The 22,864-nt window shown below is 33.2% G+C and overlaps 1 protein-coding gene across 6 annotated transcripts in view; it reads right to left on the reverse strand.

The window, feature by feature from the left end:
• The window catches only part of LOC116778114 (disco-interacting protein 2), a 38,151-nt gene that overhangs the window by 2,398 nt on the left and 12,889 nt on the right, over positions 1–22,864 (reverse strand). For 3 of the 6 annotated variants that reach the window (XM_032671993.2, XM_032671992.2, XM_032671995.2), the window contains 15 exons: positions 16,501–16,581; positions 10,841–10,969; positions 10,487–10,696; positions 8,869–8,990; positions 8,129–8,429; positions 7,492–7,803; positions 6,097–6,289; positions 3,921–4,133; positions 3,625–3,794; positions 3,198–3,401; positions 2,682–2,903; positions 2,345–2,553; positions 1,975–2,206; positions 1,764–1,873; positions 87–1,690 (listed from right to left, as the gene is read on the reverse strand). In XM_032671993.2, coding sequence (XP_032527884.1) covers positions 87–1,690; positions 1,764–1,873; positions 1,975–2,206; positions 2,345–2,553; positions 2,682–2,903; positions 3,198–3,401; positions 3,625–3,794; positions 3,921–4,133; positions 6,097–6,289; positions 7,492–7,803; positions 8,129–8,429; positions 8,869–8,990; positions 10,487–10,696; positions 10,841–10,969; positions 16,501–16,581 — 4,312 coding nt within the window. The remainder of the gene's footprint in view (positions 1–86; positions 1,691–1,763; positions 1,874–1,974; positions 2,207–2,344; positions 2,554–2,681; positions 2,904–3,197; positions 3,402–3,624; positions 3,795–3,920; positions 4,134–6,096; positions 6,290–7,491; positions 7,804–8,128; positions 8,430–8,868; positions 8,991–10,486; positions 10,697–10,840; positions 10,970–16,500; positions 16,582–22,864) is intronic. The other 3 variants (XM_032671996.2, XM_061526031.1, XM_032671994.2) reach the window with 1 other exon arrangement.

Genomic DNA, 22,864 nt, shown 5'->3' on the forward strand with positions numbered 1-22,864 from the left:
TTACAACAGTAAATATATACTTCTGAAGTGGAGAAATATATAAATAGTTTAAAAAAATAATCTAACTCATTTTGACTAATACATACCATTCAGCAATTTTTTTATGGCACCTCATAACTGAATTTTCGATATCGATCGGATGGTATCTCATACCGCGTAACATGATTGTTTCATCAAGAGCTCCCACCACAAACACAGCGTCGTGTGTGTCGTGTGTGTCAGTTAGACCAGACACACTGCCGCATCCAGATAACATAGACTCTGTGTCACTGTCTCGTGCCAATAGAGACGTATCGTCAGATGCGTTCGTCGTACTGATTTCAGTTCGTCGCAAAAAACCGAGGTACCCGGTCCTAGCGTAAACCTCCCCAGTGTTACCGGTAACTAATTGAGCACTAAAATGGTCAGCATAGTCACTCTCATCACCATATATCGTGAAGTAGCCGCTAGCATTATGAGGTGACTGCACCCATATTTCACCTAAATGGGAATCCCCGCACTGGCCTTTAGTTTCAGGATTAGCTGTGATTACTTTAACTCCTGGCAACAATTTGCCGGACTCCATAAGGCAAAGAGAGTGAGGGCTCCCGCGTTCCACTAACGAGACACGATCATTACGCAATGCTCTTAGATCGACATAAACTGTAGACGGTTCAGGACTTGATGCACCTTGGAGGCAGATGGCTATGTTGACACGACAACCGAACGATGTGGACACCGCACGTGGAGTAAGGCCAAGTGCTGAGAATAACTTCGAAAATGAGTTTGTCAAATTAATTCGTGGTCGTTCTTCTGCAACTACAACACACGTTCGAACGCATGCCAAATTAATTCCTTTCGCTTTAAGCTGGTTAACCGAGCTGCCGAGGCCTTTGGTACACAATTCCATTACACCGTAAGAACAGAATGTGTCACGTACTTTATATTGAGATACAGCACTAAGCCATAAGGCGGGGTTAATTTCCACTTCTGATGGAGGAATAAGAATAGAATGGTGACCGGAGTAGATGCTACTCAAGCACCATAGAGCAAATCCAAGTCCGCAGTAGGGGTCCAAGCAGAGTGCTATGTGTCTAGAGGGGTATAATTCACAAGCGATTTTCATTGAACGGCAGAGGGAAGTGACAGCTGCATGAGACATCTTAATACCAGCCAACATCCCGGTAGTAGAAACACTGAAGTCCAAATAAGCAAGCATTTCTGCTGTAGGAGCTCGGTATAATATTGGTAATTTCTTCTTAGGAACGTCATCTGTATCAAGTGTAATAGGCCACGCCTTGCTATCGAGAACGTTGCTAGCTTCTTTTGATCTGAGCAATTTTATCACAGATTGATTGGAAAGGATCAAAGTAGCTTTGCTCACATCTACTATCATGCGTACTGTTGGTAGCGTGGTATGGAGGTTCTGAGGATGTGGTGGTCTAATTGTAACGGGAACAGCACCTACGTACAAACAGCCGTAGAATGCGCAAATGAGATCTAGCCCCGGTGGAAATATCAAAGCTACATGGTCTCCGGTGTTCACTCTGCCTTTCTCTAGCAATAGATTTCCGATTCTTTCCGCTTTTTTATGCAATTCGGCACATGTCAGTACTTTTGATACAGCACCCTTGGAATTAAGCAATGTGAATATGACATGGTCGGATGTGCTCTGAGCGCGCCACCTCAATATTTGTGATATAAACTGATACTGAAAAGAAAATATTCATATTAGTAGTTTAATTAAGAGCTTATTTTAAAGAGGTGAGATATAAATGAAATACTTTTCTAGCAGCATCAGAATCATCACTATATCCCATATCCCGACCCTGGGCAGACGCTAGACGATTTCCTTGTACTAAATTTCCAACTATGACCGAAGCTGGTCCAACATCTGTAAGAAATTTTATTAAGTTTCAATTATGAAGGATTTTATTGACCCTTCATGATTAATCCTATATTAACTTCATATGGACAAGAAGGTCAACTACATGCCTGAATGTATCTCCCTGGGTTTCGGAAGGTTGGTAACGCACGTGTGTGGACACATCAGTACGTTTGCAGGATGTAGAGTTCCTTCAAGGAATCGTCTCTTGCATTCGCTAAGGTGTATCCCACCGAGGGGTGTTTTGGGTAGATAGTTTGGTTGCACAAGTGCCAAACAATATATACCCACTTGGTGAATAGAATCAACAGCTTGCAAAACGCGAGACATCCATTGGAATGACTGGAAATAACGTAAAATATGTCTTATACAATGTTTTTTTAAACATCAAATTGGTTTGCGTATCATCTAAAATAAATTATTGTTTTAGTGGAGTTCTTAATCGCTTTTAAAAATTAGTTAGAAGGTTGCACCACTTACCTCTTCTTCCCCACAATCTGGCCTTTGTTCCGCCACTATACATATCCGTTCATCACGCAAAACTCGAACAGAGAACACTGCTATACGACCCCTGTATATGAACTTCATTGGTTCCACAGCAAGAACAGTTGCGATTATATCGTCCATGTTGTGTTTTCTGCCAGTAACCGTCATAAGACCATCACGAGAACCGCAAACAAATACTAAACCTGTACGAGAACAAAATTATTGCAAACAGCATTCAAATTAAACTTGAAATACATGTTACAGATTATTATCTTATAAATTAATTGATTTTTTTAAAATTTATCGAATAGAGATTCGTAAAATTATATACCTCCTGGGCCAAGGAAACCTAGCAACCCGCTTCTAACATAATGTTCCTCTCCAATAGGCTCCCCGTCAGCATCCAACGGCTGTACTCTAAACACAGTGTTAGTTAAACCGGGTAGTCCCCAGTAACCCGATCCAGTGGCTCCAGACAATACACATATCTCCCCCACTTCGTCGGTCTTGCATAGATAGGCGGGACCCTCCATCTTCACTACCACTATTACACCTTTAGAAATACATGATATGGTTAACAGCATAATATTTACCGCACATCTCAGTTCATACATAATTTTAATTACGTCTAAATTTCCAAGATACAGGAAATTTTTATTCTATAACTAATTTCATAATGTTTGCGTCTGACGATTTCTCAATACTAAAAAACTGGATACTTATAATTGAAAATGGCAAATTTACATTTTAGTTTCCCGAAAAAATAAAGAACTGTATTAAAGATATCATTTCAAACGTTTCTGTCTTAACGTGACATTTGACCAAAACAACAACTAATTAAACTCACAGGATGGCATAACTTGTCCGCAGTCTTGAAGTGTGAGTGAGGTAAGGGAGTTCTCAGCGTCTACTCGAACCACTCCGTATGAGAGTCCGGACATGGACAGCACGCCCCGGCCAGCTGCTGCTCCCCCTCGTCCCGCACGCCGCACGCAAACCGTCAACGACTCACTGCTGCATGCACACGGACAGATAGCGTCGCCGCGAACACCTAATAACGATCATATATATACTTTGACGTAATCATTACTACAGCTACTAATTGTAAAACTACAGTCTTTCTTCTGGGGTCTTGTACGTAAGAAAGTTATTACAGTTAGAATTTACCTGCATACACTTATATCAGTTTTGATGTCAGTAAATGTTTATAAAATTAAAATTTACAGAATAAAATAAATTATAAAGTATCTTACAAAAGCATCAAAATGTTTTACCTTTACTTTGGAATATTGATAGGAACTGGTCACACGAAGATAGAGACCAAGGGTTAGCTCCATCAGCGACCAATAACATGCGCAACGAGCTGAGAGATATCTCCTTGTGGTCACGAGTCGCCAATAGGCCCCAGTGGAGATCACGTGACTTCACAATCGCGACCGACGCCCTAAAACAGTCACTTATTAAATTATTTGTGATTCATGTGGGACATCACTTACTTAAATTGACGCACAGCTGTCTCATGAGTAGCACACAATGTAACAAAAACATCACATTTTAAAGTATGACTAACCTGTATTTAGTGATCATGTGCATCCAGGAGGCCGGGCTGACTTTCATGAGGGCGTATGGTATGAATATAACGTGCATTCCATTGAGAACGCTGGCTAACACAGCGTGCCAGAGACCAGTTTCACGTTTGAAGTCCAACACGCACACCATGTGTTCGCCTTCGGTGTAGTTGCAGGCGACGGACAACATACGACTATGTGCCAACATTGACGACCTATAATATAGAATAATTTGAAATTTATCCTACAAAAGCCTATCAAATTATTCTCATAAATACAGTACACCAATTTATGTTTGTAAATAATAAGATTTAAGGACTACGGACAAACACTTTGAGATTAATTTCCCATGTTAAAAAAAATATATAAAGTTACCCTTACTCATTATGAATTACATTTATGTTAGTACTTGTCAACTTTTTATCAGAAACGACTGAATGAATTTGGATATGGCTTTTACTTTAACTTCGCTGATAGACGCTTGTGCATATTTATTTTCTGTTCGTTAAAATTTAGTTTTACGAAAAGAAAATAAATATGTACACGCAAAGACAAATAAAATACGAGCCATGCTGACCTATTATTAGATTTTTTTGTAATAATTTAACATATTTTATTCTACTGCTGTCATTTTATCTTATTGTTATGGTTTTGTACGTCTCTTAAGATACTTAGCTGCTAGAGCTTCACAAAAGCTATTGAAGGCAATATGAACTCCACAACACAGTTATTCCGTCTTGCGCTTCCCAACTACTTTTATTGAGAACTCACGAGTTAGATGCATTTGAGAAACTTTTAAGTCTCAACTCAAGAGCAGGAAATGTAATGTAAATATTAAATTGAAAAGTTTGATTTGTTTATAAGTCCTTCTTAGTATAAATCCTATATTTCTACTTTCGAACTGAGTTTTAGAATTCTATTGAATTTTCTTTTTGAACAGCAAAGTTCATTTCTATAAGCTCTTTTATTTCACAAAATCTGTTTTTCATAAGTCAATCATGGAAATTATTAGTTCTTGTGCATAATTCCTGAATAGGTTTTGTTTTATTAAAATGTCATATTTACTTTTAATTTATTATTTAAGAAATGAGACAAAAGAAGCTTTTATTGAAAGAAACTTCATAGGAGTATTTTAAAGATTATTTTTTATTTTGTTCAACTCTATTGACACATGTAAACAAACTTCTAAAGAAAATTAAAAAATTTAAGCAAGAATTCAAATATGTATAATAATATATTTAAGTTAATATTGTCTTAGTTCTAGCTCCAAAACAAGGTGAGATAAAAAAATCAAACTGAAAACAATGTGTCCAGCTTCTGAATAATAGTTTCAGGTGTTTTCTATATCAATGATCAATTTACTATGTTATCCATAACATTTCAATCCACATTTTCTGTTGTGATAATTTAATTATTGGTTCATAAACAATGACAGGCAATCAATCATTTGCAAATGCGAAATGTTTGACATTATTGAAAACATTTCGTCACCACACACACAGCCTTATTGGATAACTAAGGGCTGTATACAACGTCACATTCCATCAATGTTGAATTTTAGTTGCATTCCGATTTATTAGACCATTAAATACATTTTCAACGTAGTAAACTAAATTAAATTACGGTCCCTTTCATTTGTTTACACAAAGCAGTGAAATTACATACTATTCAACTGTTATTGTACTAACAATTGAAAGTCTTAATATAATTATTAAATATATTTAATTATAAATATTGTAAAAGAAGTTACTGTAATCATTTTATATATACATACTATAATCTATTATTTGCAGAGCAAACGAAAGTAAGATATATTCCCGGAGTCTGCGAAATATCACGTTGAGTGTATGTTTAGCCTACATTATGTATACGGCGTTCTAGTTTATCTGAGATAGAAATCTAATATTCTGTTTCAATTTAAAACTTTTAAGTTATATCTCTAAAAATATTAGGTGTTTTTTTATTTAAGTAACAGTTACAGGAAACATATAAAATTTCCTGAGCTAAAGTGAATGAATAGTCAATAATAAAAAAAAGTAACAAACTTCAGAGAGATATCATAGGCTAAAACAAAATTACAACTATGTAGGTATACTTGTATTTAGACATCTATCAATAGGAAATATTGCGTAATATAAATACCATCGATGGCTGTTTACAAGTCAGTAATTTACGCACCTTGTAACGATGACTCCCATCGCTGAACCATCAGCGGCGGAGGTGTGTTCTATATGAGCTGGGGAGTCTTCGGCGGGACGCGGTGGTGGGATCCAGTCTCGAGGAGGTCTTTGCAACTTCTCTGTCGACACCCACTGCAGTGACGGCCAGCCACGGAAGGATACCACGTCCCCCGATGACGTTTTCGGTAACCCTTTATATATTTCATGTTCAAATGTATATCAAATACTCGGTGAATAATTCTAGTATATGATACGTGAGTGTAACTTTCGTTATCGTTTGTCAATCATAGTCGATTGATATTGTCATTTAGATTAATCAATAGTTCTTTTTTTGCTTATAAATAAAATGATAATATATCGAGAATAAACTTCTATTCAGGGTAAACATAATAACAAGTGATTGATGGAAATAAAATTTCCGACAGGAGCTAAATTCTAATTTAATCCATCACGATATCTACTGAAAGGTAAAGTTAAAAGAAATACAATCAACTTGTCACTCTGAAGTGAATAATTTCCACCTGTTCAGCACGTTTTAAATTGAGTTTAGTTAATTGCTGGATCACCGACGTCTAGACGACGTTTCACAACGTTTAAACTATTCGATTACTCGTTACAAAACTCCAGATAGTTCATAATACAAATTTGCAAAGATTTGATTTCAAAGGATAGGGAAAAAATATATTGTGTTATGTAATTGTTGTAATTGATCAATTAGCTGATAGATTATGTTAACTTTATAAATAACCATAACTGAACGTGGCCTTTTGATAGCAGGTATAGTTATTCTACCCTTTTCGCAGGCGAGAGGGGTTGTAGCTAAACTTAGTCCCGACCGTTATATATAATGCAGGGTCAAATATTGATTCCGACATGGAGGGTCCTATTTAAGCGAGTTTTAATTGTCTGGTCTCTGAGTGACAAGTATATCGAATGTATATTTTATTATAGTTTATATCTGAATTAATAAAAATGTTGAATTATATAAAAGAGCTAGTCTTGTATCGCTATGCACCCGACATCATAAAATTTATTATTGAAGTATATATTTACTATAAATATAGATATTTTTTATTTTCATATAATATAGATACGTTATTAAGAAATATTATTTTATATGATATTGATCTGTGTTTATAAGGTTGGGTTTAAAATTATAAGTAAAGCTACTATATGTGTTTGATTTCAGATGCAGGATGGCGATATGTGAAATATAATCTATACAAACGTTTTTTATATAAAGTTAAAGTTAAAATATTTTCCACAAAAAGAAAATCATTTTTCCATTTAGATTCATTCAACAGTACATACGTTTCCACTTTCGGTTATCCGATATGTATCCATAAAACAATCAGTGAACAAAAAAAACGAAACAAACGCAAACAATACGAACCTTTCAAGCAGTTGTCAGACGTGAGTGCATATTGTATACCACAAGATCCCAACAGGAAGCCGACTTGCTGAAGGCCGGCGTCCCGTCTCGTCAATGGCACTTCAATCGGCACTGGCACTATGCCGGCTTGCAGGCAACCGTAGAACGCACACATGAAGTTTATAGGATCATTGTTAGGGTACACCAGAGCCACCCTGTCTCCCGGTTTTATGGAATTATCCCCCGTCAGCGGTCCGCCGCTGCTAGTTTTCGATGTGAACGTTTTGTTCAGCAAAGCGTGAGCAATTTTTAGTGAGCGGCTTAGCAACTTGCCTGTTGAAGAAAGGTATAATTTGTTTTTTTTTTTAAACAAATTTACGAAGGTATAACTCATATAGGTGACATAGCAAGAAAATTCAGAGTATAAATACCCAAGACGCAAGATTCCTATAATTGTTGTATTATTATTATATTTGATAAGACATTGGGTAAAGTTCATTATCGGTCATATGTCTGGTCTTTTAACGTCAGACGTGTCTAAGATGTTTTACGTTACCTAATCTCTTGGATAAAGTCGACTAGACACAGAGTTTAATACCGAAATGCGATATCTCACACTGGTGTTAGTTTCAAATAGAATTTAATCAATAATGCTTACCATAGGTAAGTGAATTGCTCAGTTTTCCGTTTGGATCGAGCACTGTAGCTACGTTGGCTTTGAATGATGCTGTTCCATATCTTTGTAAAGCTGCTTCAAGGTTTCGTGGGAGTCCCGCGGGTACCACAAGTTGCTCGCCCACAGCCGGGGTCATTGTGCCTCCCTCGGGTTTGGGGGCGTTCGGATCTTTGGGGTTCGCAGCGATTTCTAATTCAATGTCATCGTCTTCATAGAACTCCGGCAGCGGTCGACGTTTCGGGCGCTTTAAGGTGTTGAGAAGTTGTTGTATTTTGGCTGATACCTAAACACGTCATTATTATATGTACTCTTAGTTTATGGTACATAGTAGAGAACATTTAAACAGAATTAAAACAAAATTTTGTTATAAAGTGCTCCAATATAGCTCTTAGCAATATAATACGTTACGTATTTATTTCACTATTTTTGAACGTGGAGTATTCCCTTAACCCTTCGCAATGCCTAAATATGTCTCGTTAAAAGAATAATAAAAACAATATTAGTATCAAGTTAAAGGCGAAATTATTTAAGAAAAGGATATTATATATATAATATATATGATATGCAGCAGACTAACGGTGGATTTGCTAGCTGGAACATTACAAGTGTTAGGCCCACTTTATAACCTTCAGTTTTTTCTTAGACGTTGTTACATTGATCGCTACTGTTTATTTACGATCACAGAACTCTCGTACTTTCCCTTCATTCGCTACCAGCCTCACCTTCCACCTGCCGGTGCCGGTGCCAGTGTCTTCGGGTTGAGCGTAACACTGAACACGGTCAGCTATATGAGCTCCACCACGCCGGGCCCCCGACGTAGTGTGCGTAACGTCCGGTTGGATGTCTGTTTGTATGATATTTACATCATTATAGAACCAGACATTCTTATGTAACACTTTAGACATCATTTGTTGTTGATTGTGTACAACATTTTATGTACAGCTATAACCTATTGTTTGTATCATCTTTGGTGTCGTTAGAGCTGAATCATTATAGACCATTGTAATGTAACCGACATGAAATCGTATAACAATGAGTTATACAGAAATCAATTCATTAAGTTAAATAGAATGAACAATATAATCATATCGGTTTTTTGAGGAAACAATGTCTATTATTTATATGTTCATAACATTAAGCTTTAGGAATATGTAAATTTTTTTTTCTTTCTTCCTACGTTTGTAAGAAAAAGGGGAACTATATATGTTACTACCCAGACACAATATTGAGAAGAGATGAACAGAAACGCGAAAAGTATTGTCAAAAAAATATAAAAAGTGTTAAAAGAATCATTTCATTACAAGCTCTAAATGAATTGGGGAAAAAACTCAATATTGATTTCAGGTCTCGTCATAATATTGCCAGTAGGTCCTATTACTAAAGTACTCGATGTACCTACTAAAACACCTAACGCATATAAATAAAGGTGTGACGTTGTTAAATAGGCGCGGGTCACGATATCCGACATATAGGGTGCCTTGTACGTTAAAGATTAGTATATACGGTTATCATTTATTAGTTATGATGGAAATATTGGTGCCACGTCACAATTTAATTTCTAATAGATACTTCACATACACAATAATATTTTATGAAAACAAACCGTATTTCTGTAAACAGATTTTTCGCATAAGTAATACTCAATAAAACGTAATCATCAAAATAAAATAGATATTACAAGATGTTATATATTATCATAAGAAGGGGAGTACGACAGATTTTCTTAGACATTATTGCAAAATACCCGACGGCATTATTAAGAAAGTTATACAACTAAATTATTTCGATCTTGATAACTTCCATGGTTTTTTAAAATCCTCGACTTTTAAATTAAAATGTGACAATAATTTTTATTTCAATTTTATACAATTTAGTGAAAAGCAGAATTGTAATATATTTTTGGCATACATTATTCAACATTCACAAAACGATTATGAACATTGTTTACTTGAGAAATATTATACTACTACAAGCTGCCCACTTGTGCAAATAAAACTGAAAGATGGTAAACATTTTAAGGTTCAAACAAACATATGATCAGTGTGAATCGTTCAATAATTAAGCCACTATAATTTTTTATTATTGTTGCTGTTAGCATTGCTATCATAGCGTGTAACCTCAAATGCGATTAATTAGCGTAAATAGCAGAGCCAGTCGTCATGTGTCTATTGAACTAAGCGACTATTAGTCAGAGCAAAGTTCACAGTGTACACGAACAATACTGTATGTACGATTCGATCGGATTAAGAGATGCCATGAAAATTCCGATGATATGACTATTTTTTCTGAAAGTTGTGTGTATATAATTGATAAATAGGATCTAAGGTCATTTTAACTCACAAGCCGGTAGATGTGTGATGTCTGACAAGTCTATTTCCGTCTTGTCCCTGAGACCATGTTTCTTTTCACGCTGGTGGTGCGGTTGTGGCAGTGGGTGTGGGTGGGATCGTGGATGAGGTGCGGCTGGTCGTCTAGCTGGTGGTGAACCCAACTCTGGAGGAGGGGGCAACTCACTGTCACCAGCGCAAGAATCTTCATCTGAACTCGATGCTGTACGAATATAATTTTATTAGGAAATGTGATGATGATAAACATGATTTCTTAACGAAAACTCGTCTGATTTTAAGATTGCAACAAGAAATACAAATTTTCTAATGATTTAATATATATTTTTAAATTGTATTTTATACTAACACAGATCATGTCTTTCTCTATCAGGACTTTTGGCCATCATAGAGGTTCTCTTCGATGGCATCGGAAGTGAAGGTTTAGGTCTGTTCTGCATTTCAGCGAGCGCCTGTTGTACTGCCTCCTGCCTCACTTCTGTAAATTATTATTTGTTAAAATAATGAAATTAAGAAATTATTTCCCAATTTCTTACTTTTTAAGCTCCTAAGCTAATGTAACTTAATTACTAATGGAAGCATATAATATACAAACAACAAACAAAAGAAAAAAAATGCCATTTGAGTAAGTGCATAATAATAACGAACTACTTTTTAATAATTGCACTTGTAAACATGCATATTGCTATTAGAAAAAGAGATACTAATTCCCTTCTAAGAAAAATAATTTTCTGATAAACAGAATGGGTTCTTTTAAAATAACAATTTTTTTAATATGTTCTAACCCTTTTTATTGTCAGTTTTGTCATAAGTTATAATAATTTTTCATTACCATTATATATGGATGGAAATAGTTTCTAAATTAAATAGTTTAAAATTACTAATCAATTAAATTAATTACTGGTTAATTAGCAAGTACCTAATGATACGCAGTTATAACGAAAGAAATAAAAACTAGCAAAGCTTTAAAACAATTAGTACTTTACAAAATTATGAGACTACATTTAGGAGTGTTTTATACAGCATAAATTGACAGTCGGAAAAAATTACAAAGACGATGGAGCCTTCTTAAGCCGAAGTTTTAGGTTTGCGTTTTGGGCTTAGGAGTAAGTAGTTGGCTAGCCTTGTACAAAAGTTTTATTTTGAGTAAAAAAAAATTAGCTAATTTTTTTTTTAAATAAAAGTCCTTGAAATGTGAACTAAATGATTGAGGAAAGTAAAAGAGGTTCGCGTGTCTTCTATTTATAATGCAATTAAAACTAAACACTTGCTAGTGTAGCAGCAGCAAAATAACGTCTATTGAATAAAAAAGATAATAATGACTGAAGCGTAACAGTGTTAAAAACATGCATAATATTTTACGTAACAGCGGGCGTGTACAAAGAAATAGTGTCAAATTAATAATAATAATAATAGTCGTCCGTCATGCAAAACTCACGTGTAAAACATACGTACCATGTTCAAGTCAAAAGCGGCGTACATAGTTATGTTCTGTTAATTATATTGATTTAAATCACAAAAATAAATGGGTAAGGTAACATGAGTTATAAAAATGCAAAATGTTGTTAGTTATGACTTGCGAGATATTTTGTAATAATCTAAGAAGTTTAATATTTATGTTAATAGAAATTAAAAGACAACATTTGAAATTAAATTATTTATGAAACTAAATTGTTTTCAATACCATGTGTTTTTATTATTTTATTTCTAAATGTTCCCGACGTTTCGAATACTCACTTTTTAGGAATTATAATTGGGGCAGAGGAGATGAATGTGAATGTCAGTTAGTCTCGTTATTTGTCATCTACCGCAAAGGATTTCTTAATTTTCTATGCCACTGCTCTGAAAGCGCTAACCGTGTTTTTGGTTTATTGAGGTCTTGTGGTACGGGTCACGGACGTAGGATTTTATATTTTTCATCAGGAGATCCCAGTTGTTGGAAAATGCTCGGCCATCATTTTTCTATTGGAATTAGAGTCTTATAATTTTAGTAAACTCGCGGATTAATCTCGGTATTTACCTGTCTCCACAAGTGAGGTTCTGTGGTTTGTTAAATTGCGTGTAGTGGCTCGGTTTGTCTTTTGTGTGTTTACACACTGCTGAATTCGACACACGCTTCTTGTTAATATCCGAGATATGTCCTTTAACCCCCGTACCAATGCTCCTCTTTGTTTGTCCAATGTATGAGAAGGCACAATGCCAGTAAAGTTTGTAGGCACCCACTTGTCGTAAATAAATAGTACACTTAAGAAGTCTCATGAATTTGTTGACTTTTTTGTATGGTTTATATATTTTCTTAATCGAAACCTTCTTCAAGATGTTGCCAATTCATCTTGCCAAACATCTGGAGAACGAACTGCGAAACGTAAAACTTGCCCGCACCACCAACAACCTGCCCATGTCTACCAAGCTACTACAAGCAATTTGACAAACGCCAGAACCTCATTTGTGAAGACAGGTAAATACAAAGTTTAATCTGCCAGGCTATTGAAATTATAAGACATCCTAATTTCAACAAAGAAGATTGATGGCAATTTGCCAACAACTGGAATCTGCTCGTCAAAAACATAAAATCCCGCGTCCGTGACCATACCGCAAGACCTCAAAACACGATTAGCGCATTGTATGTGCATTCAAAGCAGTGCCATAGAAAATTTAGAAATCCTTGGCGATAGATGACAAATAAAGAGACTAATTGACAGACACTAACATCTCATCTACCCGTGATCACGGTTGCTAAAAATAACCGGAACGTCATTAATATGGACAAATAAAATAATAAAAAAGGCGTAGTATACGAAAACCTTAGTTTCATTTAAATATGTACACGCGAAAATCTTACATATCGTTAATCAAGTTTTTCGTCTACACGTTTTGTTTCCTATTTAAAAATAAACAATTGCTTATAGCTTGGAGAGCAAAATATTACGTGGACTGCAAGGTCATAACCACGCAAACGTTTTTACTGAATGCACATCCTCATCATTGTTTAATGTAAACATACACATCGTTGTAGGTTACTGTTGAAATATATTATTATTTGTTATTTGTATATACATTCTTAGCTGTTGATAACAAACAACAAAACGTAAGAGACATTTCAAAGCAATTCATATAACACATGGTAAAGGCCCATACTTTATCAATATTGATAAATAATCGTAACTATTTTTTGAGTTATTATTATATATAATTGCTTTGTTTACATTTATATTGATTTGCCGAAATAATTATCAAATTATTGACCTATATTAACCTGGAAGTAATATACTAAACCCAATTAAAAACAAATGTTCCTTTGTTGATATTGATTAACTAAAAATATAAATAAAGTGTTTCAGGTTAGCGTATTCAGATTGTAAACATTTAACATATTAGAAATAAAAACGTTTTAATGATGTGATGATTATTAAATTGTTTAGATATTTTCTTTTTTGTCTTCGACTCAAAACATAATAAAAAGGTACAATATTTCAATAGCATCGGGAACCCGAACGAGTTTCCTTTTATGAGACCGCAGTTGCTGGAAAATAATACTGAAAAAATCACAAAATTTCTAGCAATTTCTTAAATTTTTTGGATATTTTTCTGAAGCTGTAGTTTATAAAATAAAAGATTGTGTAACAACAAAACGGTACAACTTTAATTAAAATAAATATTAAACGTTAAAAAGAATTCAATGAATTGAATGAAATAGTATATTACATATATACGATGTTTTCAATGGCGTCGCTCGCGTGTACAAACGGTTGAATTTCTCTTGCATGCACGACATGTGTACAACATTTGTTGCATAAAGTAATTACTTACGTCTACATCGCACCAACCATCGATTTTAATATGAATTCCAAACTAATCTACTGTTTTAATATGAATCTATATATAATTATATATTTCGCTTTCGACGATTCATAGTTTAGAGAACACATTTATATATATATATATATATGATTTGTAACACATACTACATATCAAGTTGAAGACTTTCAAAAGAGCAACAGTATTTTAAATAAGAGAAAGAATTAAATAGGAAATGTAATACAAAAATATGGTTTGAAAACTATTCAGGTTAAAGAATCGAGTAAAAATAACGAACTATTTTGATGATGTTATGGGGACGTGGTTGTATTTTTATGATGCTGATCCGTAACTAGTGCAATTAAAATAGCTTTATATGCAATCTCCCACGGAGCTTGAGGTTAAAAGCTAAATCCGTGCAATATTCAACACAACAACGGCTGACTCGGCTTAATATCGGGATATTAGAGTATTAGACTGAATATTCTTCACAATTCTACATCTATATACACAATTTACGTCATTCCATTCTTACTCGAATTGTCGTGCTATTTTCATCAATACAATAAAAATACATAACACAAATATATTAACGTTTAAAATAGTTTGTTTTAATAATATTTAACATAAAATGAATGAATATTCTTGGGCATGTTCATAGTACCATTCGTGCTGCCCGCTCTTTAACACTTATATCACGTACGGACGTTCATAGATAGATCGTACTAACTACAATCACAGCCACTTGTATCAATTTATTGCTTAAGAAAGTATGTCAGTCGTAAGGCGTATACGGGACGTTGTTCTGTCTTGTCTTCCGACTTGCATTGTGGAACGTTCGCTGCCACTGTAGCAACGATATATGTATAATAATTTTCGATTTTAAAAAGTTCCTCTAATGTAAACCAATAGGTGGCTTATCGGAAACTGAAGAGGAATGTACACAGCGTGGAGATTCTTAGAAGTTTGTTTAAAAGAGCGATCACCTCCACTTTGTCGTATAATATTAGAGCTGGATTTTTGAGACTCGTGAAAACTAATGTGTAACAAGTTTAGTCTACAGTTATCTGTTCTGGTGGGAAGATAAACAGATATCAAACTGTAATAGGTACAAGACACAAATAAAACCCAATTTAACAATTATCTCGTAATAAGATAAATAACAATAAATTGATTTTAAGCAAATGACACACCGCAAAACAAAATACAATCTGAAGTAACACGAGAGAACTGAATTAAGTAATTCTCAAAACTGCAAGCAACATAACGTATTACATTTTGAACATTGATAAGAATTGAGTCATCGGTGGTAAGAATAAACCTCAAAAAGCTACTAAACTTCTTACGAAAAAGTACGAATATAAAACATATTGCAAATATATCAAATATGTGGCATTTTATATAAATACAAGGAAATATTTAAACCAGATAAGGATAAAAACATTCGAGTGTTCATAATAAAACTTGAGCAGTCTCGTGTCGCATAAAATATATACAAATTAATATTATTATGGTTGTTATTTATATGGATGCTTAATTAGGTTTCGGTTTTGACTCACCGTATTGGGGTCGAAACTCGTAACATGCCGACTCGAGAACTGGCTTTCCAGTTCCACGCACTACCACCGACACCGATCATGTATTTACATGCCACCAACGCTCTTGCCAATTGATTTAAAACCTTGTCACATTTATATTAAGATGCATTTTTACGGGGAAGAGATACATTTTAATAGAGTCTATTGAATAATCAGGATATAAGTTGATCCTGGACCTATAAGTAATGCCAGGTTTACATAATAAATTTAGACTGCAAGTATATAATTTAGACGGACTAGGAATTATGGCGCTGTTATTTAGGTAACGTTACGATTGATTATTATCTGTACACCTGAATGCACCGCATAACAATTTATTTACTAAATTTTTACCAAACTTGTGATGGTGACCTTCAAGTAAAATCAAATTAATGTTTTTTCTACAATACAAATAACATTAATAAAGTAATCTTACCAAATTGAAAAAAAAAATGTTACCAACAAGAAATGATTTGTTATTTCTGTTAAATATGTTTAAGATAAGTTATTCCAATCAATGTCCCATAAGAAGTAAAGAGACCCAACATAGCACAATATAAAAGGAATGACATCACACACGCATCACCACTAATTCTACAGACAGTGATAGGTTCTTTATAATGTCATGACTCACCCGAGTGGTAGCGACTCTCGTTCCGCGTGAGTCGCCTGTTGGTCCTTCCAGGCGGCGAGCGGAGAGCGGCTGCCGATCTCACTGCGACGCGATAAAGAACCACACGTACACGTGACCACACATACACAAGTATGCGGACGCAACAAAAGAGGAAACCAATATCAAATTCGAAATCCAGCTTGCATTGATACCGTGATAGTTAATACAACATCAAAACAATATATACTTTTAACAATAACAACTGTAATTTATCCATTAAGAAATTTCAATATTGGATTCCAAATTAGTAACAAGTTTAATCACCATATTTATTTAAACTTCTATTCATTAATTCAAATTGTTGATGTTTATAAACAATAATGAATGAAAATACGCCTTAATGGTATTTAAACTTATTGTTACTCATTCCACCACGACCCTAAATTGAGTTAAAGATGCTTTTCACTCCCTCTTGAATGTATTTTTAAGTTTATAAAATCAATTTAAACACGCAACCACAATTTATCGTTATATATTTTTTAAATTAAATATCTTTATTCCTTACTCGCATACACAATAAGTAAATGGAAATTAATTTTATTAAACAGATTAACTCATTGGACCTTCTTTCTTTTAACCTACATGATGAAAATAAACAATTTTGACACGAAAAAAAAATCGCTGCCAATTTTTTTCTCGGCTGTCATCTTATACGTTTAATGAACTCTGCATTTATTTAAAACTATACCGAATATGAGTTCTTACGTTATAAAAACTGATATAGAAATAGATGTACTTAGATTAGATTCGGACATCATCGATGAACATTTGCGCTCCTCAACAGCCGTGTTACAAGACATATTGAATAATGATAATAACCAATGTTTCGACAATGATTTAGCACACACGTGCAGACAATGCGGGAAATTATATAAGACTGCAAATTCACTTAATATGCACTGCCTGCTCAAACACCCTGGGAACGACCTAGAGGTGACATGCGTCGATTGCAATAAGAAATACCCTTCTCTGATGAGCCTACAAAAACATATCCGATACATGCACCGTTACAAGAACCGATGTAAGGCCTGCTACAGAACATTCGAAACGGCAAAACAATTGTCTGATCACGCGGAATGTTGCAGCAAGAGCGAAGCACCGTGTAGGGAATGCGGGAAGATATTCGATTCGCAGATAGCACTGCGAAATCACAACAAATATAAACATCCGAGGAGCACGAATAATTTGTGTGAACTATGTAGACGCACGTTCACAAGCAGTCGCAGTTTATCAAATCACATGGCATCTATACACAATCCAAACGCAACCTGCTGCGAAAGATGTCACCGATACTTTAACTCCATACCAGCGCTCCAGAGCCACATACTGAAGAAGCACTCCACGGAGGGACTTATGTGTAATCTTTGTTGTAAAATTTTCCGTTCAAATTATAGCTTATATCGTCATTTACGTAAAATTCACTCTACAGATAAAAATAAATGTTACTGCAACAAATGTAAAGTAAATTTAAAAAACTCTGTCGAAAATGGACATGTATTATCGACATTTTCTAGCGATCAGTTAGAAACGAGCTCAGATTGACCGTTGTCTGTTAAATTTTATGCAATAAATATATATGTATAAACGTTTTGTCGTTTCATTTTTGCCAAATAGTTAATACATAAATAAATTTATTACACACATATTACACTTATGAACGGCAGACAGAGTAATAGGAACAAACGAACTATGACTCAACAGCATCACAAGTTAAATTGATATTGTCGTCTCAAAAAATAACACAGTATTACAAAGACGGCAAAGTGATAATTTGTCTTCATCGAGAACATTTATATAAAAACAAAGAATTCGACATTGTAATATATAAGTTAAGATAATAAATTAACTAGAAGAATATTTCATAAACCATTGTGTTTATTTTATTTTGTATGTTCTAATAACACGTTAAAAAAACACTCATAACGAGTGGTTCTATTTAATAATCATAAGACAGAATAGCAAAGAACGCACTTTGAAAGCTTTTAAGGAATTCATGAAATCGAGGGTATCAAATTGTAATATAGTACATTTACTAATAAACATTTCAAAATTATTTACAAAAACCTAAACGAAATCATAGTCAAAGTACTTGATATTATGCATTACGTTTTCGAGTTATTTTTTATAGTATTTTATTAAAATATTCACTTTTATATTTCGATAACAGTAAATGAGCAAAATAGTATTAAAATGCTGTTAAACGAGCAAGCGAATGATAAAAACTCGACATTAAAAGTTAAAACGCAGGCATAGACTAGGGTAAGTTTACCTGCGGGCGGATGAGCGTTATCGCATTACACAGGGTATCACCCGACCCTATAAAAAGATAGTTGACGATATTTAAAAAAACACGAATACGTCACTACTATAGAACTAATATACGAATCATTAGTATATTTCGAGATGGATATAGTTTGCTATGAAATGCCAGTTAGTGTTTTCCAACTGAGCTAGGATAAAGTAAACCTAATTAATACTAACCCGTTTCTAACACAAGCCCGCCCTAGACTTATTTGACAAGTGTTGTTTGCAGTTGAATGTTCAAGGAAATATTATGAACTTCCGGAAATGAGGATTCGGAGCTGTTTATATTATATTAATATCATACTAGGTTAATTTGATAACAGAACCTAAAACCATATAAACATCGAAATTCTATCATCATATTGTTTATCACATTTTTTAAATCGCTTCAAAAATTTAAAAAGAATAGAAATTCCTCAAATTAGTGTTATGGAAATTCTATTTTAATAACAATTTTATTATTAACATGTGATGATTGAATAATTATAACTCTATTCTTATAAATATTTCTAATGAGTTTTGGTTGTTAATTTGTTCAGATAATAATTGAAGTATTAATATATTTTTTTCCAGCTTGATATATTTCTTCATTATATACTGTAAATTTACTTTACTTGGAATTATTAAGTTGTTTTAATATCAATTCAATATTCTAAAATAAGTTAATTTATTACGCCAGCTTAATAGCTCTATTAAATATTTAAAATTTTAATCAACAAAACGATTGGAATAGATAGAATGAATAATTCAGTTTATATAAATTCAACAAATGTGATAGGTAAAGGAACGAGCAGTCGTTGACTTTGGGTCTAATGTCGTCTGTCTTTAAGAGAAGTTGACTCATTTTCGTTCGAATCTAATGTTATCTTCTAAAATATAGAATTTAGGTAGTATTTTTATGTATCTTAAAGTAATATTCATCAACCAATCTATGGCGCACAATCATAAAGACTTGGAAATGGATCATAACAAAACTGATATTTAACATAGATAATATTTATAATATCTTTTTTACTATTAATTAAGTATGCTATAAATCTATATCATTTATTGCAACAAAAAATATTTTTTGACTTGAGGTTAGGTTAATTTATGAGAATATATTTTTTTAAATCAATGTTAGTGTACAAAAAAACTTATGTTCTTTCAGAAGTTTTAACAAAAATTCGAATGTGATTCAAATGGAATAGATACATAATATGTATAAAAAAATATTAAAACCTAAAATTCTAAAATTTATATCATATTGTATCTATTATTGTTTGACGTGATAATGATCTATTTATTGAAAAGTATCAGAAATAGAACGGAAATCAACATCCGTGATAAAAGCCAGACAAAAAGCACCTTTGTAATTAATGTATCCAATGTAATCAACGAGTTTATTCAGTTAAAACGGGTGGCTATTCAAAGATTGTGTGCAATTTATGAATAATAATATCTGCCGTCTGGTACCGTAGTACGTGCGTCCAAGTTGTATACGAATTTGACTATTAATATGACTTTAGTGTCTTTGTTTCGATGTTTGTGTTCCGCAGTAATCTCTGAACTAAAATTTCTATGCTTTGTGTATTAATATTTTATTTCCATTTAATTTTCTATTTGACAGTATTTAACTTCCCTAAAAAAAATTATTTCCAATAAAATTAAAAACGTTTCCAATTATGCTATGGACGTAATATTTTACATATTCATTCGGTAACGATGGCTATGCAAATTTTATGGTAAGCATGACCTGATTTAACACTCAGCATTGGCTGCAGAAATGGGATATTGTTTTCGACAATCTTAGGCAACGAATTAATTTTATACTACTGATCGCACGGAATCACTAACAATAAATTAATTTATATACAATACGCATTCTATTATGAGCCTATAAATAAGCCCTATTCCTTAGTTTACCTCGTTCCGTTTTCTGCAGTTAAGATCGGAACCATAAGGGTTTTTTATTAAATTCATTGATTATAACAGACAAATTTTATTCCATTGCTATTGATATCTGATGAGGACAAACAAGTCTTAGGTCTGGAATTGTATTAAATAAGTTTCTAAAATACATAAAATGCAATGAATGTAAAATTACTACAATCTCATGACATTATTGACATTGGTTAAATAATCACGTTGGTATAGATGTCGTTTACGTTACTTTTTACTCAAGTATAAACTATACAAATCTATTTAGATCTCAGTTTATTATCAATTAGATACTGGGATGAAATAAAAATATATATACGACGTCAATTAAATAAGCTGAAACGCGGTGAATTGATAAATGATTTGACTATTTTATAATAGAACAGATCAATATGTACTTTTGTTAGCTTTACTGTATATAGGTCAGTTTATCGACCCATTAGATAACAAGCCATTAATAGTTTGCCCTGAGTGCATTAGAACGACCATAAAATCAAAAGTTTGTACCGTCCCCTTACACAACATACTACTGACCTAAGCTTAAAATAACTATGGCGAAATAACTATTACATACTAACTTTAGAGTTAATGCAATACCATGCACTGTTCAGTAAAATTGAGATGTCAGCGCTTGTTAGTATAGTATAGCTTGTTAGTATAAAAAAATTATTACTGAGATTATTGAAATCGATATAACACTCCATTCTTGTTTCTAATTTCAATTAAACTTTAATAAAATTTCGTGGAAAAAAAAATATAAATATATATTTACTCTTATAACTATTTTACTCTTCTACAGGTCCTCTTTATAAATTTGAAGAAAACACACAGGAAAGTTTTAAAACTGTTAAAACATCAAATAAATTTTCCGATTCAATTTTTTTTGTTAAGTCTTTCAAAACAATGTTACTTGTAATTAAATTTTCTTAGGCAGGTATACAAATTAATTAAATATTTTTTATACAATACTTCTATCTAGCCTACACAACACTAATCTACTTTTAGTGATAAAATTTACTACAATACAATAGTACTACATGATACAAAATTCAAAACAGCGTGCATTGCTCAAATAGTCGTGCATAGAAAAAATAATTTCAATCATAGTAAAAGAGTAAAAAATAAAAACGATCTAGGTATAATTGGCCGAAGCCAAAGGTAAAAAGATACACTAATACCACTCAAAACGTCATGCCAGAAAAATATTAGAAAAAAATGCTATACTGCAAAATTTTAAATGTATAAAAAAGAGAACCCAGGAACTACGTGCTTCAATCGAATGCAAGTTTAAAGGGACTTGTTGGATTGGTAGTAGCCACTTTTTGTGAGTTTTGTGTTTTTAGTGAATTTTATTGTTAAAATGTATTTTATTTGCCCAATTTATATGATGTGCTAACGATAAATAAAATTAATGTGAACATTTATATTTTTTTATAACAACACAGGAACTGAAATTTGCAAAATATACAGCAAATTTAGTATATGTTTTAAAACACGGAACAAAATGATGTATTTATTGTTAGTAATTTATTATTAAAAGGCTTTAAATGGAGGCCGTGACACGGTTTCGGTCAAGTCAATATTGGTGGTTTTTAGCGCGTGCCAACACAGAATTGCGTCTCAACCGTTTCAACCAAATAAACATAACCACAGTTTTTACTATACCGTTACGGAATCGGTTCAAGAATGAGAAAAACATTGTTAGTGTGAAGTAATGATACGTACATTCCATCTCATGGCGCAAATAATAACTCATTTACGTCCTGTTACTTCTGACAATTATTTATGTTGTAAAGTTTTTATTTTATTACTAATATATCCCCACAACTCCAACTGCATAGAGTTCGGTAATCGGTTCGGAAAAAATAACCTATGGATTTAGGTCCGAACTGAGGTCCCAACTACTTCCATAAAAATTTAACTAATTGCAAAGGAAACAAAAAATTTTTGTAAATATAAAATATTATTACTATGTAAACGATAATATATTGAATAGGTTGTTGTTAATTATTTCATTTAAAATACAAGAAACAGCTTACAGTTTACATAGGGCCCCTTTACAAACTTCTATATTCTCAGAATGAATAAGTCTAAAATGAGA

Source organism: Danaus plexippus, chromosome Z, assembly GCF_018135715.1.
Source record: "Danaus plexippus chromosome Z, MEX_DaPlex, whole genome shotgun sequence".
Lineage (NCBI taxonomy): Eukaryota > Metazoa > Arthropoda > Insecta > Lepidoptera > Nymphalidae > Danaus > Danaus plexippus.